The sequence below is a fragment of the Diabrotica virgifera genome, chromosome 8, assembly GCF_917563875.1.
Source record: "Diabrotica virgifera virgifera chromosome 8, PGI_DIABVI_V3a".
Classification (NCBI taxonomy): domain Eukaryota; kingdom Metazoa; phylum Arthropoda; class Insecta; order Coleoptera; family Chrysomelidae; genus Diabrotica; species Diabrotica virgifera.
In genome coordinates, this window is record NC_065450.1 from 40,057,527 (window position 1) to 40,085,064 (window position 27,538).

The 27,538-nt window shown below is 33.9% G+C and overlaps 1 protein-coding gene across 1 annotated transcript in view; it reads left to right on the forward strand.

Moving 5' to 3' along the window:
- The first annotated feature begins 3,285 nt into the window (after nt 1-3,285).
- Nucleotides 3,286-27,538, forward strand: part of LOC126890435 (cytochrome P450 6j1-like) — a 76,809-nt gene continuing 52,556 nt past the window's right edge. Inside the window, exons 1-2 of the mRNA XM_050659365.1 lie at nt 3,286-3,436; nt 24,503-25,367. Coding sequence (XP_050515322.1) covers nt 24,503-25,367 — 865 coding nt within the window. The 5' untranslated portion in view covers nt 3,286-3,436. The remainder of the gene's footprint in view (nt 3,437-24,502; nt 25,368-27,538) is intronic.

Genomic DNA, 27,538 nt, shown 5'->3' on the forward strand with positions numbered 1-27,538 from the left:
CTGACAAATCCAAATAATATAAATAAAACAGCACTACAGGCCTTTGAAGCCCTTGACGAGAAACCACAATACAAGACTTAATTTAAACTTTTAGGAAATTCGAAATTGTAGGTAAAAATTTATTCGTTGACCTGAAAAGTATTCTAATAGGCGGTATTGTTTTATTAATACGTATTCCAATAAACGGATAAATTTATTAAGGAGTAAATGCAAACGCTTCGAGACCTCGAATTTATATTCCATAAACCGGGATATTCCTATAACCGGTACTCTAATAAGCGGGTTCGGCTGTATATAGACCGGTCACTGTAGTAGAGTATAGGTCGCTCAGTTTCATGAGCTCTTTTAATCCATTTCATGCGGTGGATTGGTCCGCATAAGTCCTCTTCATTATCCTTTATATATTCTCGTGTTTTTTTGCTTTCCCTGTGATCTGTTTCCATTCTTTCCTATTCTGTATTTTTTTCTCCAGCCTGTAATTTCCATATTGGATATATCCTCTCGTAGTTGATCTTTCCATCTTCTTTTCGGTCTTCCTCTAGGTCTGTTTATTACTGGCGTCCAATTTGTTATCTGCCTAATTAGTTCATCCGCTCCTCTTCTTTGCATGCGGCCAAACCATTTTAGTCTTTGTGCTTTAATGAATCTTACTATGTCTTCTCCTTCAATTAGATTTCTTATTTCGTGATTCATCAGAATTCGCATTTCTCCTTGATCTGTTTTGATTGGACCATGTATTCTTCTCATAATTTTTCTTTCTATTATTCCCAGTTTTCCTTCATCTTTTTTTGTAAGGCACATTGACACATTGATTCTGCTCCATAGGTGATGACCGGTCTAATTGCCGCTCTATATATCTCTGTCTTTGTTCTCTTTTGAAAATTCCAGACCACCTCAGGATTTATGAGGATGGGATTTATCTCATTATTAATATCTTTTAAAAATCCTTTAGTTAACTAAGTATTCGTTAGATATTTATTTATACAAAAATAAACATCAGGCATATTTGTTATAAATTACAAAGAAGAACACCTTAATTAAAGTGCACGTTTTGCTTACACCAACAAGGTTCATTATTCATTTGACACAGTAACGAAAAATATATACAAACATACATTAGATAACGAAGTATTTGATAAATATGGGAAAACGTTGAGATTTAGATGAGATTTGAGTCATTAGTGGGTCAGTCGAGTTAGTTAGTTAGGTTTGGGGGTTTACTGCCGTTAGAACAGAATAATGTAATCACCTATCAACTGAATACATTTATATGGTATTTATATCAGTCGGGTTAGACGAATAACAGGCCTAACCTTGCATTAGGAGCTGCCCCAAATTTTATTTTTCTGATCTTTAGGGAGGGTCAATATTAGTATAAATTTAAAATCTCGACTGAATTCCACCGTTGCGTTAGCCGCCATCTTGATTTTAAACGAGAACTGTTTTTGCTCAATTTCTCCGCCATTTTCAATTTTTTGACAAAAAGTGTAAAACTGAAATTGTTGAAGATACGATTTTCTATAATTTCATTTATTATAATTTTTTTCGTACGGTCGATATTTTCCGAGTTATGAGGGGAAAATAGTGACAGTTGGAGCATAATTATTGAATTATTGAATTATCTCGTTTATTATTAGTTTTACAACAAATATGTACCTGTACAAAAATGAAGAGAGTCAAATTCTACACAATTTTGATCTCTTTCATTTTTTTGCTTAAATTAATATTTAAGGTAGTACGTATGCGGTAATGGCGCGAGCGTAAGACCGGATTGATTTTATAGCAATTGTTTTTGTTCAATATCTACGCCATTTTCAACTAAAATTGTTCAAAATATAATTTCCTACAATTTCTTTTTAACAATTTTTTTCATGCGGTTGATATTTTCCGAGTTACATGGGAAAATAATAAAAAGTGGTGGGGGGGAGCATAATTATTGAATTGAATTTTGTATCCGAGCTGCCCCAAATTTTATAATTATATCCTAATTATATATAGAACTGTTGTTGCTTAATATCTCCGCCATTTTCAACTTTACGACATAAATGGTGGCAATGAAAATTGTTGGAAATGCAATTTCCTACAATTTCTTTGGCACAATTTTTTTATACGATCAATATTCTCCGACTTAAAGGGGAAAATAATGGAAGCGGAGGGGAAGCATAATTATTGAATTGTCTCATTTATTATTAACTTTACGACATAATTGTACATAAACAAAAATAAAGAGAATTATATTTTATACAATTTTTGAAACTTCCAATGAAACATCAACCAAACTAAGTGTATAAAAGACATAAAAAGACATATACATTAAGTTCACAGTTCACTTAATTTTATTAACTAGCGGGTTTTATTGGTTGAATTTGTCTGTCGATATTTTAAGTTTTATGTCAGCTAATATATCGTGATGTTCCAACAATTTTTTTTAATTTTGGACCCTGTTGGGGGGAATTTTCCCATTTCTCCCCTTGTAGACCCGCCACTGGTTCTCTCGAAAAATTGTAGTAAATCGTAACTGCAACAATTTCAGTTTTTACACTTTTTGTCGAAAAGTTGAAAGTGGCAGAGATATTGAACAAAAACAATTGCTACAAAATCAATCAGGTCTTACGCTCGCACTTTTACCACATACGTACTACCTTAAATATTGATTTTGTCAAAAAAATAAACGGCATCAAAATTGTACAAAATTTAATTCTCTTCATTTTTGTATAGGTAAATATTTGTTGTTAAACTAATAATAAACGAGATAATTCAATAATTCAATAATTATGCTACAACTGTCACTATTTTCCCCTCATAACTCGAAAAATATCGACCGCACGAGAAAAATTATAATAAATAAAATTATAGAAAATCGCATTTTCAACAATTTCAGTTTCTACACTTTTTGTCAAAAAATTGAAAATGGCGGAGATATTGAGCAAAAACGGTTCTCGTTTAACATCAAGATGGCGGCTAACGCAAAGATGGAATTCAGTCGAGATTTTAAATTTATACTAATATTGACCCTCCCTAAAGACTAGAAAAATAAAATTTGGGGCAGCTCCCTAATGCAAGGTCAAATGCTATCCCGACTGAGCTAACTAGTTCAGACAAAATAAAGTAGTTATGACTACGTAGTGCGTTCCAGTTAATCAACTCCATCACCAGGGGAGATCAATCCCCGCGTACGACCATATCATTTTTTGCGCAAAAAACAATTGGACGACCCTGGTGACGATAAGAGGAGAAAATCGTAGTAAGTATTTCTCGGTTCACTATATTTTTTTAGCACTGAAACAATTTTTCATAGAATATACGAACCGAAACACTATTCAAATTTTTGACTATCAATATTCACTTGAATGTTGGTGTGTGGTGATTTGCGTTGACGTTGAAGGTATTCGTGTTAGGACAACTTGCCCATTACTCGATAAAAAGGACGACCAAGGTACATACTAATTTATTGATATAAAATTTATTACGAAGTGAACGCTGATTTGTTTAGGGTTTGATAGCAATATTTTTTACAAACGATGTGACATACTTCTTTATTTCTTTTACCATCTCTTTCATTGGGCCATTTTTATTGGGCCATGGGTCGTTTTTAATGTCTCGAATTTCCTAAACCTGTTATCCGATTTAAGTGAATATTGCTGTAATATTATTGTTACCTAGACAGGTAAATTTTCATTGTATACCAAGTGTAACAATCAAACTGTGATTTTTTAGCAATAGCATTTATAAAACACTTAAATTAAAACTCAACTATAGCCTCATATTTTCTTAACTTTCTGGTCTTTGATTCATTCGCTTATGTTGGATAATAAAAAAGTTAGGTATTTTAACAACTAGCCTTGTTCTTCACGAATACAGGCAAACTTTAAAGGGTAATTCTGCATGAAAAAATAATGACGCAGTGTTCTCTGTAGACGTATGTCCGCAAATGCTTCGTTTCCGAGATAGGGCCATATTACCCGTATGCGCGCCAATGAAGAATGTAATATTCTTAATTAAATATCAAAAAATGCACAATAACTACCTATTAAAACCCATCAAATTTCATTTGCATAGCTTAATCGGTTCTAGACCAATAAATAAATCGTCAGGTTGTAAGAAAAATTTCAACACCCCCTATCTCAGAAAAGTAGCATTTACGGACATACGTTTATAAAGCAAAGTGTTATTATTTTTTTCGTGCAGAATTACCCCTTAAAATCTGTCGCACTTATTTAGAAAATAACCTGTATTAATGAAAAATATGGCTAGTCGTTAAACTACCTAACTTTTTTATTATCCAACATAAGCGAATGAATAAAAAGATAATGTTAAGAAATCCAGAGGGTATAGTTGGGTTTTAATATTAGTATTTTATAAATGCTAGAATATTCCACAGGGTCACGCGAACTTTAAAAAAAATCACAGTTTACTTGGTACACCCTGTATACCTACAATGACAATTTACCTTTCTAGCAACAATATTATTACAGCATTATTTTTAAAGAATAAGGCTAGAACATTTTAATAAATCACTTAAATCGGACAACAGGTTTAGGAAATTCGATACATCAAAAATGAACCATATTTAAGGTGGTGCGATAATTCCTTGGAGAAGTGTATATTATTATAACTCTGGGACGTGCGGGATCAACAAAATAATTGGAAATGGCATAACAGCATAATTAATAAACTGCAATTAACTGCAAGTATGAGCTATGCCCTGCCTAAAACACTGCCCTGAGTAATTCTTGCTGTGGTTTGTCGAAGTTATCTTGTTTCCAGTCTTTTCATTGATGCCGCATTCAAGGTTCAAGCTTCCATTCCATAAAACAAAGTAGATAAAACGTATCACCTAGCTAACCTAACTCTTTAGTTCCAAATTCACATCCCTTGTGCAGAGTACTTGATACATTTTGTTAAAATTTTCTCTAGCTTAAGTCTAAAAACGTCGCATCTGCGCCACATACTTCGTAACGATAATCACTCTCTGCTACACGTCATCATGCAAGGAAGAGTAGAGGGAAAAAAAGGCTTGGGAATAAAGAAGAAATCTTGGCTGAAGAATATCAGAGATTTGACTAACCTCAGTGTTAAACATATCGCACACTTAGTAATATAGAGGCACAATTCAAAAAATTAGATTTTTGGCAAATCGCGTTTAAAGATTTTGATTTCCTACATTGCATCTATTTTTTCAAATAACATGCTTTTTATTTAAGATATGAATTTGAAATTCGGCATATTTGTTATTTGATAATTGCACAATAAACGGCAATAACAAAAACTCATAATGAAAATAAATTCCATTAATTACAAGTAACGGAAATATTTTTTTTCAAGTTAGTCCCATATAGTACAAAATACAGGAGTAAAGAAACAAACGCTCATATGGTATTAATTGATCTTGAGAAAGCATATGATAGAGTTCCTCGAGAGATTCTGTGGTGGGCACTCAATAAGAAAGGAGTCCCTGGTGAATATGTAAAGATTGTGAGGGATATGTATGAGGGAGTAACGACTAGTGTTAGGACAGGTGTGGGAGAGACTGATAAATTTCATGTGAAAGTAGGATTGCATCAAGGTTCTGTGCTTAGTCCGTATTTATTCTCATTAGTTTTGGACCAGATAACAGCGAAAATACAGGGTAACATTCCATGGTGCTTAATGTATGCTGATGATGTCGTGTTAGTAGGAAATAGTGAAAGAGACTTAGAACAAAAACTGGAACAGTGGAGACAAGCTCTGGAGGAAAAAGTTTAAAACTTAGTAGGACAAAAACAGAGTATTTGGAATGTTCATTTAAAGATGGAGCTACTACAAATAAAATGGTATCTTTGGATGGTGAAATGATTGTAAAAAGCAATAGTTTTAAGTACCTAGGATCGGTATTACAGAGTAATGGAGAAATAGATGGAGATGCATGCAGTAGAATTAGGGCTGGATGGATGAAGTGGAAAGAAGCGAGTGGTGTGTTGTGTGACAGAAAAATTCTAATGAAGCTGAAGGGAAAATTCTATAAAACAGCCATAAGACCAGCTATGATGTACGGAACTGAATGTTGGGCAGTGAAAAAGAAAGAGGAACAGCGAATGCATGTGGCGGAAATGAGAATGCTTAGATGGATGAGTGGAGTGACAAAGAAGGATAAAATTAGAAATGAGTATATTAGGGGAAGTCTAGGTGTGGCACCAATTGATGCCAAAATGAGAGAGCATAGGTTAAGATGGTTTGGTCATGTTCAACGTCGAGCCGTTAACCACCCAATACGAAGAATAGCTGAAGTGCAGATTCCTGGAAGGAGTAGGAGAGGAAGACCAAAGAAGACCTGGGGGGAGACGATAAGGCAGACCATGTTGGTAAAGGGGATTAACATTGATTTGGCCCAAGATAGAATTGTGTGGAGAAATGCAATTAGGGAAGCCGACCCCGCATAGGGATAAGGCAAAGAGAATGATCATGATGAGTCCCATATAGTACAAAAAAGCAACAACAGAAATAAGGAACTATTTAAGTTTGATCCCTTATATTATTAATATCCCTTCACTGTTTATGCCATATAGCCATATATTACGAATTGAACCCAATTATTTATTACATTTTGCATAATATAACGGCTCAACAAAAAATTGTTCTATATAATACAAAAAATGTTAAAACACAATCTCACCAGGATTTTCGTCATAGAAAGACACGTTACTGATTGCTACCATGTAGTAGTTTAACGAGAGGTGGGCGGGGAGAGTGAGAGAGAGGCACAAATGTATTTACCGGACCACTAGTTCTTTTTCTCTCTCTGTCAGTGCTAACCGGTAGAGAATTTCATTTTGTGCCCTTATCATTTAAAATCACAGTTAACAAAAATTTTGAGTTGAGCCCTTATATTACTGAGGGTGCGATATATTTCACGTTGAAAAAGATAGAGAAGCGTTTAAAGAAGTGATCGTTAACCTTCGTTCGAAGACGGCACAAGAAGAAGATGCATATTGGTCTATTCGTTCGACGTTGGTTCCGTATATGAAAAGATTGTCGTTATTTCTGTGACTTTAGATATTCTCATAAATTTTGTCTTCGTGACGTGTATTGTTAAATCGTATTCTTGTCCAAACTCCTCCGCTATTCTTGTCACCAGCCTCTGAAGATCCCCAATATTTTCTGCTAAGAGTACAGTGTCATGCACATATCTAATGTTCTTAACGGAAACTCCATTTACATTCATTCCAGCTGTTTCATTCTTAAGAGCTTTTTTCAGGATCTCTTTGGAGTAGGCATGACAAAGGATTGGCGACAACACGTATCCGTGTCTCACCCCCGTCTGATTTCAATTTCCTCTGACAACAGTTCGTTAACACGTACTTATTAGAATAACACCACGAATTTGATTTTTAAAATTAGTTTATTGTTTACTATTACCTCTGCTCCTCCACTACTTTCGAATATTTTTTGATATATAAATAGGTTAGGGTGGAAAGAAAAAGGTAAAAAAAAGAATGTGTGTGTACTTTGTACGCACGTAAGAAGTTATACTTCTATTATATGATTATATGATTATAAACGAAATTAATATACTTTTTATTTATATTTTATTTAAATATTAAATTAATTTATACTTACTACTTCTCAAAAATTTTTATTAAAACAGTGCCAAAAAACACATTAAAAATGCCACAAATGATTTCTGAACATTAATTGTCGGAAAAATTTTTAACTAAATACGTATTTTCTGACAATAAAATTATATAATAAATATACTTACAATCATAAAATGTATAAAAAAAATAAAAAAATAAAAGTTTCTATTGGGATTCGAACCAACTTACCACGCGGCTGGTATTTGCGTTGTATTGGGATTCCCCCGCATTAAAACTTCTCCACAGAGACAGCTTGTCATTATGTGCGAAGATCGTCTAACTAAACAGATTAACCTTTTGACATTTTTAACTTATGTAAATCAAATTATTTTGATTTTGAATTGAAATGATTTGGAATTGAAAAAATACAACAAAACATAGAGTAAGAAGACAATATATTAGGTGAATATTAAGGTGTAAAATAAAAGTATTACATACTACTTATGTATATTGGTAGGTTCAAGGTAGGTATCGGAGCCCGTATAACGACTAATAAATTTCGCAATCACTTGCGTCGTGCAAAGTGGCTATGTTGCAGTGAAAGATTCTTTAGCTTTGAATAAGCGAGATCTGCGGCACTCATACTAGGCACAGTTTGATGAGCTTTCACATTGGCATGCAACAATCATCTCTTCTATGTAAATAAGTCCAAAAATATAATATGAAAACTATTTAAAAAGGCAGTATAACCATTAACTAACTTTTTGTTTGTTGTTTCTCTTCCTACAAATTTTAAAACGCAACAAGCATACATTATAACCAAACCATGCACAGTCCCACAGCTGTGCCACAGCTGCCATATTGGATAATTTTTGTCATGTCATTTGAACATCCAATCAGAACAAAGTTATAATGCGCATGCGCCCGGTCGCTAGGTTTTCCCATATAAAATTTCACCGTCATTACGCCCGTAAAGGAGTATAACTTCAAAAACGTTTAAAAGTTGTGTCAGGTGATAAAATCAATTGGTGCGAGAGCATTTTGAAATAAAAAAATATCTTGAGATATTTGATTTGAAAAATTGGATTTGAAAAATGAAAAAACAAAAAAATTATTTTTGTTGAAAAAATCAATATGGCGCTGATCACAATTCAATGATCGTGTTTTACCAACTAAGTGTGACATTCTAAAGTGCTTTCTCTTTATTCGTTATGAACTTAAGTTGGCAAATAATAATAAAGATCCATCTATCGCCGACGTCTTGAATGCCGTTGCAACGAATGTAGAACAATTATGAATAAAAGCTTCTATTCCAATATACAAAAAATATTTATACAGAGTATCAAAATCTCAAGCGATAGGTACACAAAAACTCAGCAAGCATCTGATTCATAAATAGAAAAGATTTGCCAGTTTCGAAAGGAGTGTAAAAGTTATTGAACATCGCGGCTTGCAAGTTCAACATGACTGGAACTGTGTGTGTGTACTTGTGATAAAATCAAGAAAGTATCACAAAATGAGCGAATTTTTCTTCAACATCAACGATCCTGTCGAAAAATGGCAATTGGACCAGTGGATATTGCAGCATTCTGCAGCAATAAGACAGAAAATGGAAAGAACCATGAAGGCAAAGGCAAGTTCGCAAAAATATAATACTGAAGAAGTTGTTCTTAAAGCATGTACCGTAGATTCCTCTAATCCTTCCATAAGTAGCAGTTTGTCTGACTCAAATTCTTCTGACGCAGGAGGAGAATTCATTGCTCCTTGGTCAACAGTTGCAGTCCAACCATCCACGTCACAAATACTGCGGCACTTCACTTCAATGGCTAGTATGCTTATTTCATTGCAATGAGCTACCTCTACGTGATTTAATTCAACAGTTAGATGGACGCACCAGTGGACCACTTGGTTTTTCAGGGCCAATAGGGAAACTTCTGGAACGCTGTGAAGAGAAGGCTGTTGTCGATTTTGTCGCATTAGAAAACAACCTCGCAATATTATTTGAAACAACAGACCTTAGTACCGATCAGAAGTACTTGTACCAAATCAGTCAAGCAGTTGGCGCGGGAAAATGTCCTAATGATTTGAGCCATAAAAAACCTGGGAAAATATCACACGCAAGGTGGCTGACAGTTGATAATCGGTTGCTTCGATTGTATGTTGGAACTGAATGTCCCAGCCCCAATTAATTATGTTAGTAAGTTTCATCCAAAAAGTGTATGCACCAGTTTGGTTTTATATAAAACTGTATCCTAGCTGTTATGATGGTTCAAAACATTCGTGGCGAATGATCCATTATTCACGATTTCTACCAGTTGACCAAAAAAAAATTGTCGATGCCGTTATCCAAAGTAATGTTTATTTTGCCCACTCGGTATGATAAAAGATGAACTAAAACATATACGGGAGCTAGGACTACGCAGAGTGCGGAAAACTAGGGAAAGTAAGAAGGAAAAAAAAATCCGGAGATTCAAAATACCAACATTAAACTTTAGTGCTGCAGATTATAATGACTTAATTTATGTTTCTGGATTCATAGTTACGGCTCCTCCTTTGCTAAAACATATTTACAATGAAGATGTAAGGGATATTATTGATTCTGGGAATTACAACAACATAGAGGTCTTAAACTACCCTTGTCATACAAAATCCGTGGAAAGAACTGTTAAGTTAGTAACTGAAGCATCAGCTGCTGTTTGTGGACCAGAATCAAGGGATGGCTTTATTCGTTCAAGGTTTCAGTCTAGAAATATGCCATTTTTTAACACAAAATCAGACTACCAATCTTAAAATGTATATTGTACCATGAAACAATTGTTTAGATTCAAAGAACTGATAAAAAAAAATAAATTTTTAAAATATATATTTTTTTATTCCCAAAAATTTTAATTCAATAGAGAACCTAAAGATAGGGTCCAATAAAAAAAATATTTCTTCCAGTTTTATTATACATCAAAACACAACTTTTTCGCACTAGCCCCATAAAAAATAATGACTTGGAATTTTTCGTTCCATCCTAATCTAGGTATACCTCGTCCAATTTACTTACCGTTGCACGTCATCCACGACATAGCCTGTGACACGATACCAACACGAAATATTTAGGCGGTGGGTATGTTATTTTTTAGAATCAAAATGATTCTAAAGAGGAACACACCTACCGCCTAGATATTTCGTGTTGGTATCGTGTCACAGGCTATGGCGCGGATGACGTGCAACGGTAAGTAAATTGGACGAGGTATATTTCTCATCATTTTAGATGCTTCTAACGTCGTCATGGATAATGGATAGTACAATATTAATTACCTTGATAAGTTTGTTAATTTACAAGTATCTCACAAGACATTTTAATTATTGGGAAAAAAGAAATGTTCCGTATCTAAAACCTACGCTTCTATTTGGCAACTTCAAAGATCTTTATGACAAAATAGATGCGCCATATTTTGGAGTATTTCTTATGGATTAACCTTTGTTAATTTTAAAAGATCCCAGGCTTTTTAAAGATGTTCTAATAAAAGATGCTGGTGTATTCGCCAACAGAAGACCTCCTACACCTATACATCGTCTCATGGAAAACTCAGTAATTTTTATGAAATATTCACATTGGAAAAATGTAAGAAATCCATCGTCTCCTACTGAAAGTGGGAGACGACTCCCTATTTACATTATACTTTGCGGACGACCCAGTACATAAAAAACCTGGGAAAATATCACACGCAAGGTGGCTGACAGTTGATAATCGGTTGCTTCGATTGTATGTTGGAACTGAATGTCCCAGCCCCAATTAATTATGTTAGTAAGTTTCATCCAAAAAGTGTATGCACCAGTTTGGTTTTATATAAAACTGTATCCTAGCTGTTATGATGGTTCAAAACATTCGTGGCGAATGATCCATTATTCACGATTTCTACCAGTTGACCAAAAAAAAATTGTCGATGCCGTTATCCAAAGTAATGTTTATTTTGCCCACTCGGTATGATAAAAGATGAACGAAAACATATACGGGAGCTAGGACTACGCAGAGTGCGGAAAACTAGGGAAAGTAAGAAGGAAAAAAGATCCGGAGATTCAAAATACCAACATTAAACTTTAGTGCTGCAGATTATAATGACTTAATTTATGTTTCTGGATTCATAGTTACGGCTCCTCCTTTGCTAAAACATATTTACAATGAAGATGTAAGGGATATTATTGATTCTGGGAATTACAACAACATAGAGGTCTTAAACTACCCTTGTCATACAAAATCCGTGGAAAGAACTGTTAAGTTAGTAACTGAAGCATCAGCTGCTGTTTGTGGACCAGAATCAAGGGATGGCTTTATTCGTTCAAGGTTTCAGTCTAGAAATATGCCATTTTTTAACACAAAATCAGACTACCAATCTTAAAATGTATATTGTGTCATGAAACAATTGTTTAGATTCAAAGAACTGATAAAAAAAATAAATTTTTAAAATATATATTTTTTTATTCCCAAAAATTTTAATTCAATAGAGAACCTAAAGATAGGGTCCAATAAAAAAAATATTTCTTCCAGTTTTATTATACATCAAAACACAACTTTTTCGCACTAGCCCCATAAAAAATAATGACTTGGAATTTTTCGTTCCATCCTAATCTAGAATATTTCTCATCATTTTAGATGCTTCTAACGTCGTCATGGATAATGGATAGTACAATATTAATTACCTTGATAAGTTTGTTAATTTACAAGTATCTCACAAGACATTTTGATTATTGGGAAAAAAGAAATGTTCCGTATCTAAAACCTACGCTTCTATTTGGCAACTTCAAAGATCTTTATGACAAAATAGATGCGCCATATTTTGGAGTATTTCTTATGGATTAACCTTTGTTAATTTTAAAAGATCCCAGGCTTTTTAAAGATGTTCTAATAAAAGATGCTGGTGTATTCGCCAACAGAATACCTCCTACACCTATACATCGTCTCATGGAAAACTCAGTAATTTTTATGAAATATTCACATTGGAAAAATGTAAGAAATCCATCGTCTCCTACTGAAAGTGGGAGACGACTCCCTATTTACATTATACTTTGCGGACGACCAAGTTGTTATAGCCCAAGATCAAGATGACTCTATATGATACGGAAGCTAAATGAGCATTACCAACAGGCAGGATTAGTAATAAATATGAATAAGTCAGAATACGTCATAGTGGGAAACGAAGACATTGAAAACCTACCATTGGAACCAGGACATATTGTTGGTGTGAAACAATGCAAATATTTGGGAGCTATATTTAACAAACGAGGAAAGAGTGAAGATGAAATACAACACAGGATCAATAAAGGTAGAAGCATCACTAGATCCCTCAATTCAATTTTATGGGACAAAGATATCAGGAAGGAAACAAAGAGAAGAATATACGAAAGTATAATGAAGAGCGCTACAATCTACGGTGCAGAAGTTTGGGACATAAGTGCAAGAAATAAAAAGAAACTACTTAGTACAGAAATGGACTTTTGAGGAGAAGTTGTCAGGTTTCGAGATTAGAACATGTAAGAAATGAAACAATTAGAGAACATATGAAGGTGGAAAAAACTATAATAGACGATATCGAAAAGATAAATCTGACATGGTTCGGTCACGTTAAAAGAATGAATGAGACTCGCTGGCCGAGAAAAATATTAGAGTGGGTTTCACCGGAGAGAAGAAGAATAGGACGACGACGGAGAAGCTGGAGGGACAATATTCAGGAGGCAATGGATTCGAGGCAATTAGATGAAGATATGTGTTACGATAGAAAAAATTGGAAGCTGGGTATGGAGAGGCGGCGACAGCCGTAGAAATCCATTATATATGTTACAGTTCAAGTTGATTATCCAGTTGGAGTTGACTCCAACTAGTTGGAGTCGACTCTAACGGCTGGTTTCAGTAAAAGTTGATTATAAATATAAAATGAAGATTTATATTCAACATTTACTAGTAAAAGTAGACTCCAACTAGGAAAAGTATACTCTTCCCAATGCCATTTAGTAAAAGTTGATTCTGATTCACACAAACAGCCGATTCTAAAAATTAAATTAATGTTACTGAATATGTTCAAATTAGTCTTGGCTGTATCGTCGTCCCCGTTAATGAAATTACTCCGATTCGAATTTTTTGCACAAACTTGATCAATAAATTGTTTAAACAATTTTTTTTAGACAAATTCACAAAAATAATTTTTTCACTTCGAACAATTTTTTTTAGATCATTTGAGTTATTCTGAGCAATAAAAGGTATTTTGTGATTTTTCTCTAAAATTGATTGTTGTCGAGTTATACGCGATTTAAAATTTGAAAAATGCAAAAATAGCCATTTTCAAGGCTTAATAACTCGGTTAAAATCCATTATTATGAAAGTCAAAAAGTGGCCAAATCAAAGTTTATAGCCCCCTGTACAAGATCCAGCAGAAATTTTTGTCACTATTTTATTACTAAGCTTTATCTTTAATTATTAACAATGAGCGCTAAGTGCGTATTAGGCGGCCGTCAATGGTGAGTGCTCAAGAGATGCATCATTTGGGCCGTCCAATGGTGCATCTCACTCGCACTCACATTGACGGCCGCCTCAATACGCGCTTAGCGCTCATTGTTGATAATTAGAAATAATATCTTATTAATGAAATAATGACAAAAATTTTTTCAGGATCTTATAGAGGTAGCTTTAATCTTTGATTTTTTTTAGTTTCTGACTTTCATAATATACAGTGAGCACGTAAAGGTTGGAATAAATTCATTTTCTCGAGAATGGAGGATTTTAGAAAGAAATCCCGAAACAGGTCAATTTTTATTTTTAAATTACGACTTCTTGGCATATATACCATAGTAGTGACGTCACCCATCTGGGCGTGATGACGTCATCGATGATTTTTTTAAATGGGAATAGGGGTCTTGTGATAGCTCATTTGAAAGGTAATTCAATTCTCTATTCAATAATATAACTAGTAACATAATTTTTTATACAGGGTGCCCAAATTTTTTTGATTAAATTTACTGACAAAAAGAAGAATGCAAGTAATTTATTTAATTCAAAATACATTTTACTGCTCTCATAAAACAGAATAAAATGTTTATTTGAAAAATAATCATTGCTTTTCGCTTAAATTAAATGTTCAAACTGTCAAGAGGAAGGTGGCTGGCTGCTTTAATACTGAATTGAGGCAAAAAACAATATTTTTATTTGTCAAATACACATTATTTCCTGTTTTCTGATAGGAGTAAAATGTATTATGAGTTAAATAAATTACACACATTCTTCTTTTTGTCAAAAAATTTAATTAAAAAAAAATATTTTTTGGACACCCTGTATAAATAATAATGTTAATGTTTATATTACTGAATAGACAATTGAATTACCTTTCAAATGAGCTATCACATGACCCCTATTCTCATTTAAAAAAACGTAGATGACGTCATCATTCTAGAAATTAAATGTTACTGGAAATAATTATGTTCAAATTGTGATATTTATATTCTAGGCTGTATCGTCGCCTCCGATAGGTAAATTATTCCAGTTCGATTTTTTTGCACAAACTTACTCAAAAAGAGGTCCTTATAACGAATCCACAGGGTGTCAGATGGTACTGTGGTCGAAAATTGTTTAAACAACTTTTTTAAACAAACTCACAAAAAAAATTCTTTTAGGACAATTTTCTTTACATCATTTGGGTCATTTGGAGCAAGGTCAAAAGAGGTCTATTGTGATTTTTCTGTAAAATTTATTGTTCATACTTGTTTATTGTTATATTTATTTCAAAATACGAAAATGACCATTTTCAAGGCTTAATAACTCAGTTCAAAATTAAATTAGTCACCGAAAGTGACGAGAAAGTCACCGAAAGTCACGAGAAAGTCCGAAAGTCCCCAAATAAAATTTTAACGACCCCCCCTACAAGATACTGAAGAAATTTTTGTTATTATTTTATTACTAAGCGGTTATTTTTAATTATTAACAATGAGCGCTAGGAGCGTATTGACGCAGCTATCAATGTGAGTGCGAGTGAAATGCACCATTGCACCATTTTGACATTTAAAAATTCAAACTTCTGTCAAACCACAAAAACACTTTTTTTGTAATTTATTGCTCACATGTCAATGACAAGGCGAAAGTTCTTCTTCTTGTGGTGCTTTCTCCTTTAGTGGAGGTTAGCGACTACACTGGCAAATCTGTCTCTGTCCAATGCGGCTCTAAACAAAGATGTTGAATCAAGGCCGGTCCAGTCTCTGATATTTCTAAGCCATGAAATCTGGCGCCTACCGGGACCCCGTTTTCTTACAATCTTACCCTGGATGATCAGTTGCGTGAGGCGGTACTTTTCGTTTCTCATTATGTGTCCCAGGTAGCTAACTTTTCTGACTTTAATGATTTTTAGCAGTTCCCTACCTGTACCTATTCTCCTCAGAACATATTCGTTGGTGGTGTGGGTTGTCCAAGGTATTTTCAAGTCACTTCTATAAAGCCAGAGTTCAAAGGCGTCCAACTTGTTCATCAGTATTGTGTTGTGTCCAGGCCTCCGTTCCATACAAAAGTATTGACCACACATAGTAATGCAGAAAACGACATCTAAGGCTGATATTAATGCTACTGTTACAAAATAAGCTTTTCATTTTGATAAACCCCTGTCGGGCTACCTGTATTTTCGCTCTTGACTTCTTGTTTATAATCAAGTTGATTGTTGAACCAGCAACCAAGATATTTGTACTGGCTTACGTATTCAAGCTGTTGGTGTTTCACATATTTATTGAAAGAGGTAAATTTTTGTTCCTTGATATTTTTATAACTTTGGTTTTCGCAGTATTGATCTTCATCCCCATTTTTTCACAACTCTCAGTATCCCTATCCAACAGTATCTGCAGACTATAGTCCGAATCAGTCATTAATACTGTGTCATCTGCATAGCGGATGTTATTTACTCTCTGACCGTTTATCCTGATTCCTTCTGAAGAGTGCGATAAAGAGTTCGCAAATATTACCTAAGAGTAGACGTTAAAAGTATGGGTGATAGCACACAACCCTGTCTAACACCTCGTTGTATTTCAATTGGCCTTGACGTATTACCATTGGTCTTTACGATTGCTGCCTGATTCCAATAAATAGCCTCTATAATTTTAGAATCTCTTTTGTCGACTCCGATGTTGTTCAATCTTTCTATCAAGGTCTTGTGCGTCACCCTATCGAACGCTTTTTCAAAATCTATGAAACAGATAAAAAGGTCTGCTTGCTTATCTTTGTGCCAGAGTTTGAAGACAGAATATTGCTTCTCGTGTCCCCATACCTTTCCTGAAGCCAAATTGTTCTTGACCGGTGACCTCATCACATTTTTTATAATACAGTAGAATCTCGGTTATCCGCCATAAACAGGCCGATGAAAGGGCGAATAAGCAAAAATGGCGGATAATAGGGACCGTTAAATAAAACACAAGTTGAGCCCTTGATGATTTCCAGTCTCCGATAGGAGTGGCACAAGAAGAAGAAGAAGAGAATCAGTTTAATTTTGACTGACATTGGACAATAGATAGAATGATTTAGGATGAACGAAAAAAACTAGCGATTTTCATCTGCCTTGCTGATGTATCTCGTTTTTATATTACTTAAATGGAGCGGCGGATAAAACGGAACGGCGGATAAATGAAGGGCGGATAACCGAGACTCTACTGTATATTCTGTTCTGTATGATACGCAAGAAAAGCTTTAGAATGTTATTTAATAGACTTGTAAGGCGGAAGTTCTGGCATAATTTGGCATTCTTCTTTTTAGGTAGTGGTATGAAGACTGATTCAAGCCATATTTTAGGGATAGTCCCTGTATTGTAAACATTATTAAATAGTCCAAGAAGAAGGTCTAAGTTTTCTCGTTAATTAACTTCAACAGCTCAGCTGGTTTTTCATCTTTTCCTACAGATTTGTTGTTTTTTAGTTGACGTAGAGCATATTCCAGTTCGGACTTCAGTATTGGAAGACCTTCGTCGTTAGTCTTCCCACATGTTTATTTGTTCTTCAGGGCTTGAAATCAGTTTGCCTTCTGCGTTGATTAGATTATTTAGTCCTTGTGAATATGTCGTGCTTGTGAATTCCTGAGTTTCTTATACAGATGGAAGTCATCATGTTTTTTTATATAAGTTTTCGATTTCTTCACATTGTTCTGTTATCCATTTTTCTTTTGCAATTTTTATTTTTTGTTTAATGGTTCTATTTAATGCTTTGTACATTGCTTTGTGCTGTTTGAATTTTCTTCTTTTATCCATTAAATCCAATATTTCCTCTGTCATCCATTTTTGCTTTCGTGGTCGCTGTTTTGTGAGCATTTCAGTTGCCGTTGCAAGGGTGAGTCTGATTTCCTCCCGAAGGCGAAAGTTAAGGATGTTTAATTATATGAAAGTGTGCTAAAAAACAGTGCGAAAAATTAAAAGCCATTTAAAATACATTGTTACTTCAGACACACTTTAAGCCCTTCATGTACTGCTATCTATATTTACAATTTTCACACAATAAAACCTTTACTTACATAATATGAGATAAAGTAGATAAAAATTATTTTTGTGAATTTAACAAAAATTGGTTAAACAATTTTTCGACCGCGGTACCGCGTGACACCCTGTGTATTTGTTATAAGGATGTATTTCTTTGAGTAAGTTTGTGCAAAAAATCGAATCAGAATAATTAACCTAACGGGGACGACGTTACAGACTGTAATAATAAGTAGTTAAAACGGTCAAGACAAAGAAACGCACACTCATCAAAAATGCACTTGAGATTCTCGTATAATCAACATTTACTGAATCGATCCAGGAGGAGTCAACTCCAACTAGTACAAGTTGATTTAAATTTTTAAAATCAACTTTTACTGCTCGTTTCAGTTGGAGTTGACTCCAACTAGTTGGAGTCGACTCTAACTGAGAATCAACTTGAACTGTAACATATATATAAAAATGTAAGAACCAGATTAACTCCAGTTTTTTGTCCTGTGATGTTAAAAAACATGCATATCGAAATATCTGAAATAACTAAATCAATGGTACAATATTTGTTCAAAAATAAGAAAACAATAGACGGCAGAGAACTTGGAAATCTCTCTTGCTTTAATTTCTTCAACGAAGCAATTTTTTCAAGAAACAATAATTTATGCAGGATTCAACAGAATATTAGTCGATTGCAGGGAACTGGCCGAAATGATTGAAGTTGACCCAGCATTCCCTAAATAAAGTGAACTGAGGCCGAGAAAAAAGAAGAAAATGGTTTCTTATGAATCAAGTGATGAAACAACTCTTGATCCTGAGATCGTGTTCAAAACTAAATTCTTCTACGCGGTCTTGGATTAGTGTAACTCTTCTCTAGGAGACAGATTTGAGCAGCTTCAAAACTATTTCCAACTGTTTGGGTTTCTACATTCAAAGACCACAAGTGATGACAAAACGTTATTAAAATGCTGCAAAGACCTACACATTGCTCTCACTGATGGCCAGCGCAGTGACATTGATGGTCTTCAACTATATTCTGAATTGAAACTTGTCAACAGCATAATTCAGAATGTCGAAAAAGAAGACAAAGGCAAAATCAAAGGCCCAGTTGACATGTTGAGCTACTTAGCAGACAACGGATTTGTGGAGAAATTTCCTAACCTGTGTATAGCACTGCGAATCCTTCTTACTCTCGCAGTGTCTGTCGCGAGTGGAGAAAGGAGTTTCTCCAAGTTGAAAATAGTAAAAAATTATCTGAGATCTTCCATGTCGCAAGACAGATTGGTGTGACTAGCTTTGATGTCAATTGAGTTTGCAGTGACAATGCATGTCAAGGCAATTGTAAATGAATTAGCCCAGAGAAAATCTAGGAAAGTTAACTTTGTTCAACTTAGCCTTTAACATAAAAACACAATGGCTCATGTCTCATTGCCTTACATTGCCTTATAGTCTAGGCGCCAAATAGAGGTCACCGTGTCCTTTTCAATTCTGATGGACAAACTTAACGGTTTCTTATGGATTTTTGGCTGCTGATTACGAATTTCGAGGGTGGATTTCGATTCGAGTGGTCAAAAAATTGATATAAACAATTTAATTGTTTATAAATTGTTTATAAGGCCCTGTCTCATAGAATAAAAGAGATCAAAAAAATGTTTCTCAAATAAAATTTGTTCCTTAATTAAAAACGAAGAAAAAATCGTTTACTAAACTTAAATCCCATAATTAGAACTCAAGATATTGTAAAATGAGTGCACAATGCAAATTGCAAATTGCAAAATAAGTAATTGATGGATTCGACCGTTACTTGATGGAAGTTCATTTTATCTCACAATAAAACACTGAAAACTTGAGAAAGGCACTCTGCCGAAACAGCTGTAGTCACATAGTTGTAAATAATAAATTTTGTGGAAGTATAGAAAACAAAAGTTTTCAGTGGTTTATTGTGAGATGCAAAATAAGTATTTTTCGAAGCTTTATCGATCGTAACTCGGCTCCTACGCATGAAAATAAGCCTTAGGAGGTCTTATTTTAAATCTTGATTAATAGGCTTCCAAACAAAGTGTGTTAAATTACTTTATCTTTATCTTTTTTAAGTTACACCCGTTTGAATTTATAATTTTCTTTCAAAAATGTACATTAATTTGTTTATAAGGGTTTCAAGCAAATTTGAGCTAGAAACATTTATGCTTTAATTAACAATAATAATATAAGAACTCAAAAGGAACAATTTGTGCTTAAGAAAATGTTTGTAAGTTTATTTTTGACCAAGATATCGATATTTAAATGGCGCGCTATGAGGCACAAGATCGGCTCACCGCGTAAAGGTTCACGCGCTGACTTCTCGATGCAAATTATAATTTCTATGTGTACATACGTTATCTTCATTTTTCATTTTTGAAGATCCTAATAACATTTTATCATATAATTCTTATAATTAAATCATTATACTATACCTCGTATCACCTTTCATTCTATTTACTTTGTCTTCTATTTTTTGTACTAAATGGGAAAAAAAAACATTAAAAACTAATATTTCAGAAGTATAACTGAAAAGTAAGTTGATATTATTTATTAATACTATTTTTACAAACATTTTTTTTTCATGCATCTGCATAGAGATCTACGGGGAATCTCAGCTTTTTTACATCTGCATAAGTTCTTAGAGAAATTTTAACAGTTACATGGTGGTACTAAGTCTGTTCTTGTAGGCAGTAAAACTAAAACTTTTTGGGGCTTCAGAGGCTAGTTATCTATATGATATCCATATAAAGTGGATCTAGTTATTTTGCAGCATCATCAAGGCCCGTCAATTGTGTGTATGCCGCCACATCCTAAATGCTCGTTTTATATGCAATGATGATGATGCAAAAGAACTCGGTCCATTTTTATATGGATACCACATATTGGTTCATTTTCATACGTAGAAGCCGAGTTACGATCGATAAAGCGTCGAAGAATACATACTTACTTGACTCTAAGCCGATCTTGCGCCTCATAGCGCGCCATTAAAGATATCTCGGCCAAAAATAAACTTACGAACATTTTCTTAAGCTCAAATTGTTCCTTTTGAGTTCTTCTATCATAATTGTTAATTAAAGTATAAATGTTTATAGCTCAAATTTACTTGAAACCCTTATAAACAAATTAATGTACAATTTTTTTAAGAAAATTATAAATTCAAACGGGTATAGCTTTAAAACAAATAAAGATAAAGTAATTTGTGAAACTCTGTTTCAAAGCTTATTAATTAAGCTTTAAAAGGAGACCTCGTAAGGCGCATTTGCATGCGTAGAGGCCGAGTTACGATCGATAAAGCTTCGAAAAATACTTATTTTGCAATTTTCAATTTGTATTGTGCAGTAATTTTACAATATCTTAAGTTCTATTTATGGGATTTAAGTTCAGTAAACGTTTTTTTCTTTGTTTTTATTAAGGAACAAATTTTATTTGAAACATTTTTTTTATCTCTTTTAGTTTATGAGCCAGAGCCTTATAAACAATTTATAAACAATTAAATTGTTTATAACAATTTTTTGACCACTCGGATCGAAATCCACCCTCGAAATTCGTAATAAGCAGCCAAAAATCCATAAGAAACCGTTGAGTTTGTCCATCAGAATTGAAAAGGACACGGTGACCCCTCTGGCGCCTAGACTATTTATGTCCAAATCTCAACATTGTTATTTTCAAGTTTAATTCTTTTTCAACTTCAATTCTTATTAATTTAAAACTATTTTTTAATTATTACGTTTGAGAAATAACCAGAGTCATTAAATTTGTATAACCATTTTCGAAATTTTATTCAGGACTTATAATAATAAAATCTAATTGTATCACTCGTCAACTTAAGTTCAAAACAAAGATGTTGTATACAACCTTACTTTTACAACCATGATTTTTCTATAAAGTTGAACTTTTGAAAACCATTTGCCCCCTCGGGGAGGGGGGGCGCCACAATAGTAATTCGCACGGGTGAAATATTACCCACGGTGTGCCACGGACCAGCTCTGTATAGGTATTTTTTATCATTTTTGATGCTTCTAACGTCGTCATGGATAATGGATACTACAATATTAATTGCCTTGATAAGTTTGTTGATTTACAAGTACATATCTCACAAGACATTTTGATTATTGGGAAAAAAGAAATGTTCCGTATCTAAAACCTACACTCCTATTTGGCAACTTTAAAGATGTGTTCACTTGTAAATTAACTATTCAGGAGCACTTGAAAAATCTTTATCACAAAATAGATGCGCCATATTTTGGAGTCTTTCTTACGGATGAACCTTTGTTAATTTTAAAAGATCCCAAGCTTTTTAAAGATGTTCTAATAAAAGATGCTGATGTATTCGCCAACAGAAGACCTCCTACACCTACACATCGTCTTATGGAAAATTCAGTGATTTTCATGAAATATCCACATTGGAAAAGTGTAAGAACCGGACTAACTCCAGGTTTTACTCCTGTGATGTTAAAAAACATGCATGTCGTAATATCTGAGATAACTAAATCAATGGTACAATATTTGTACAAAAATAAGAAAACAATAGATGGCAGAGAACTTGGAAAATTCTCTTGCTTTAATTTCTTCAACGAAGCAATTTTTTCAAGAAACAATAATTTATGCAGGATTCAACAGAATATTAGTCGATTGCAGGGAACTGGCCGGAATGATTGAAGTTAACCCAGCATTCCCTAAAGAAAGTGAACTGCGGCCGAGAAAAAAGAAGAAAATGGTTTCTTATGAATCAAGTGATGAAACAACTCTTGATCCTGAGATCGTGTTCAAAACTAAATTCTTCTAAGCGGTCTTGGATTAGTGTATCTCTTCTCTAGGAGACAGATTTGAGCAGCTTCAAAACTATTTCCAACTGTTTGGGTTTCTACATTCAAAGACCACAAGTGATGACAAAACGTTATTAAAATGCTGCAAAGACCTACACATTGCTCTCACTGATGACCAGCACAGTGACATTGCCGGTCTTCAACTATATTCTGAATTGAAACTTGTCAACAGCATGATTCAGAATGTCGAAAAAGAAGACAAAGGCAAAATCAAAGGCCCAGTTGATATGTTGAGCTAGTTAGCAGACAACGGATTTGTGGAGAATTTTCCAAACCTGTACTCTCGCAGTGTCTGTCGCGAGTGGAGAAAGGAGTTTCTCCAAGTTGAAAATAGTAAAAAATAATCTGAGGTCTTCCATGTCGCAAGACATATTGGTGTGACTAGCTTTGATGTCAATTCAGTTTGCAGTGACAATGCATGTCAATGCAATTTTAAATAAGTTTGCCCAGAGAAAATCTAGAAAAGTTAACTTTGTTCAACTTAGCCTATAACATAAAAACACAATGTCACGTCTCATTGCCTTCCATTGCCTTACTTTATATCCAAAGCTCAACATTGTTATTTTCAAGTTTAATTCATTTTCAAGTTCAATTCTTATTAATTTAAACTATTTTTTAATTATTACGTTTGATAAATAACCATAGTCGTTATTTTTTTTTGTTTACATTAACGTGCTCGGCAACTATGGCCACTCGCACGGGACGGTTACAAACAAGATTACAAGAGGTATAATTAAAGAGCATTAACAAGTTATGTCATAAAAAAAAATTACAGTTTAATGCTCTTCAAAATAGTTGTTACATTGATGACATTCTCTATGGCGCTAATGATGTACAGACTCTCCTTAAAGCTCATAAGGAAATAACTAGTTTGCTTGGAACCGCTTGTATCTCTCTCCATAAATGGTGTTCTAACTCAGACTTGTTTTTAAAAAGTATCTCTTCTCTCTCTTCGAACACTACTTATGTAATAGCTCCAGATAATGGCTCCAATAAGGTTTTAGGTTTATGTTGGAATCCTACTCTTGACACCTTCTCAATCTCTCTCCCAAATTTTACCTTAAAGGACTCGTACACCAAGAGAGAAGTACTGTCAATGATTGCCCAAATATTTGATCCTCAAGGCCTAATTAACCCAGTTACAGTTGTCGCTAAATTAATCATGCAACAAATTTGGATTTCCAAAATTAATTGGAACGATATCATAGATGCAGATACGTTGCATGAGTGGCTAAATTTTGTTCGCAGTCTCTCTAATTTTAAGGATTTAAATATACCTCGGTGTCTCTTTTTGATATTTTTTTAAAAACTGAAGAACTCTGTCTAACTGGTTGGTATCACTTAGAATGTCACATAGCTGCGGTTTGAGTTTGAGTATTAAATTTGTATAACCATTTTCCAAACTTTATTCAGGACTTATAAATAAAATCTAATTGTATAACTCGTCAACTTAAGTTCAAATAAAAGATTTTGTATACAACCTTACTTTTACAACCATGATATTCCTATAAAGTTGAACTTTTAAAAAACATTTGCCTCCTGGGGGGGGGGGGGGCGCCACAATAGTAATTCGCACGGGTGAAATATTACCCACGGTGTGCCACGTGCCAGCTCTGTAAGGTATTTTTTATCATTTTAGATGCTTCTAACGTCGTCATGGATAACGGATACTACAATATTAATTGCCTTGATAGGTTTGTTGATTTACAAGTATCTCACAAGACATTTTGATTATTGGGAAAAAAGAAATGTTCCGTATCTAAAACCTACACTCCTATTTGGCAACTTCAAAGATGTGTTCACTTGTAAATTAACTATTCAGGAGCACTTGAAAAATCTTTATGATAAAATAGATGCGCCATATTTTGGAGTCTTTCTTATGGATGAACCTTTGTTAATTTTAAAAGATCCCAAGCTTTTTAAAGATGTTCTAATAAAAGATGCTGATGTATTCGCCAACAGAAGACCTCCTACACCTACACATCGTCTTATGGAAAATTCAGTAATTTTCATGAAATATCCACATTGGAAAAGTGTAAGAACCAGACTAACTCCAGTTTTTACTCCTGTGATGTTAAAAAACATGCATGTCGAAATATCTGAAATAACTAAATCAATGGTACAATATTTGTTCAAAAATAAGAAAACAATAGATGGCAGAGGACTTGGAAAACTTTTTTCAGATGAGTTGATATTTAAGTGCTTCTTTGGAGTTAATCTTGATAGCTTTAATGAAAAACCAACTCCAATAGGATCGCTGGTGAAAAAAATGAATGAATTTAGTCTCAGAAATGCACTTGTTCAAAACCTCTCCTTTATCAAACCATCATGGGCAACTCTGTTAAAGCTAGATTTCTTTAGTGATAGTTCATTGAGGTTTTTCGAAGATATTTTCAAAAAAGGAATGGAAGCTAGAAATCACTATGATGGAAAACCACTGAATTATGTTGATTTTGCAAATAAAGGTGTCAGAGAATTAGGAGAAGGAATGAATGCGAGTAAAGGTAAGTTTTATTACTATCTATGTATTACTACTTATATATTAACACTAGAAGCACCAACATTTTTGCATATCTAGAAGCACCGGAGCGGTCAATATGACGGGTATTAGAATTTTCTATCGCCAGTCGTTTTTGTATCGTTCTTTAATTGACAAAAAAACCTATATTGAGTTAATACCTACTAACAAAAGACATTTAGTTAATTTAAATAAATTATCTAATTATTTAAGCACACTTTATGTAGTGACAAAAATTTTTAATTTTGCATGTACCGGGTGTCCTAATAAGAATGGCTCTCGGCCATATCACAGGAACCGTTTATAGTACAGCTTTGAGAAAAAAATATTTATAAAAAAAGTAGCCTCGTGAAAAGCCTGGAAATTATTTTCATAATTGTAGGTCTACCGCTAGAGGGCGTATTTAAATTAAATTAAATTAAAAAATAAAAAAATCAAAATTTTACAAAATTCGCCTAACGAAAGTTCACTGGAAATCCGATCATCGTATTCTTCATTAAATTCTGCGCATATTTGATTTCACAAGTTTAAGTCTACCTTTGCAAATAAGAGGTGGGGGTGAGTGGGAACCTTGTTATGAAAAAATGGCTGTAAGTCCGGTTCTGCTAAATCTAATTTGGCATACTTGGTCTTGTTAAAAACAGCCCTTTTTCATCAATGTAAGAGTTTTATTTTCGAAATAGCCTAATAGTAATATGCCAGCTAGTAGGCGTTATTTAATTATTTTCGGTAATATAGTTTTCTTTGGAGAATATTAACCCTTAACTGGTCCGGCGTCGTCTGACAGACGATTCAATAATTTTGATTATTTTTTATTGGAAATTGGCACCGCCCACAGGCAAGTCGTTTAGGTCTGGATCCCGCGTATGAAAAAAAAGTTGATTAATAGCAAGCTGAAAATTTGTTAATAGTTTAAGGGTGTCTAGTCGGATAAACTTTGATATATGGGAACACTGGAACAGGGGTAGTTTTAATTGTGGAACAGATTAAAAATTTGGAACGGTCAGACCACGAAAACGGCACATTTATTTTGTCCGACAGAATAGACTTAAACTCTCCGAACAGAGATTAACCTCTCATGCAAAAATCAGACTGCTATTTACCACCTGTCATAATCCCTGTCATTTGATATATTCTACATGTTCCACTCATTAAAACGCCCATTTGGTGATAAATAGCAGTCTGATTTTTGCATGAGAGTTTAATCTCTGTTCGGAGAGATTAAGTCTATTCTGTCGGACAAAATAAATGTGCCGTTTTCGTGGTCTGACCGTTCCAAATTTTTAACCGGTTCCACAATTAAAACTACCCCTGTTCCAGTGTTCCCATATATCAAAGTTTGTCCGACTAGACACCCTTAAGCTATTAACAAATTTTCAGCTTGCTATTAATCAACTTTTTTTTCATACGCGGGATCCAGACCTAGTTCTATCTAATCCTTAAACTATTGGAGCTTGACAAGTGGGTGTATTTGAGACAAGTTTCTCTCAGTTCCTAAAAAGTTATCGCAACAGTTAGGTTGAGAGTAGTTTCTCAGACGACGCCGGACCGTTGGTGTCACTTTTTTGTGTTCATACTTGGAGTTCAAGAAGAACAAGAGGATGTTCTTATTTTAGAAAAACGCAACAGTTGCAGTTTATGTCCTTGTAGAAAGCGCAGGATGACAAAATACCTGTGCTTGCGTTGCAAAGCCTGTTTGTTTGGGATGTACAAAACCACTACCTATGTAAAAATTGCATATAAAATAGGTAAAGTTTGACTGATGCTGGAAACAAACATTTTTGATCGATTTTTATTTTACCTAGTTTTTTTTGTTTAGTGTGCAGTTTGAACATCTATCCCAGCAATACATTTTGTTTTTCATGTTGTTTTTTTATATTTTTTTTATTTACTTTACAAAACTATGTACTTTCTCACAAATATTTGTGCGGATTTCATTAATATTTTTTTCTTTACCCAAATAACGCCCAAATCTAATACGTTCACTTTTATATAAACATATCAAGGTATGTTTGTAACATTTATTTATATAAAAAAATTATTTTTGAGTGTTGTTTGGCTTTCTTAAAAACAGTAGTTTCGCAGACGACGCCGGACCAGTTACGCTACTGCTACAGTATCGGACCAGTTAAGGGTTAAATAGAAGTATGCGTTTTT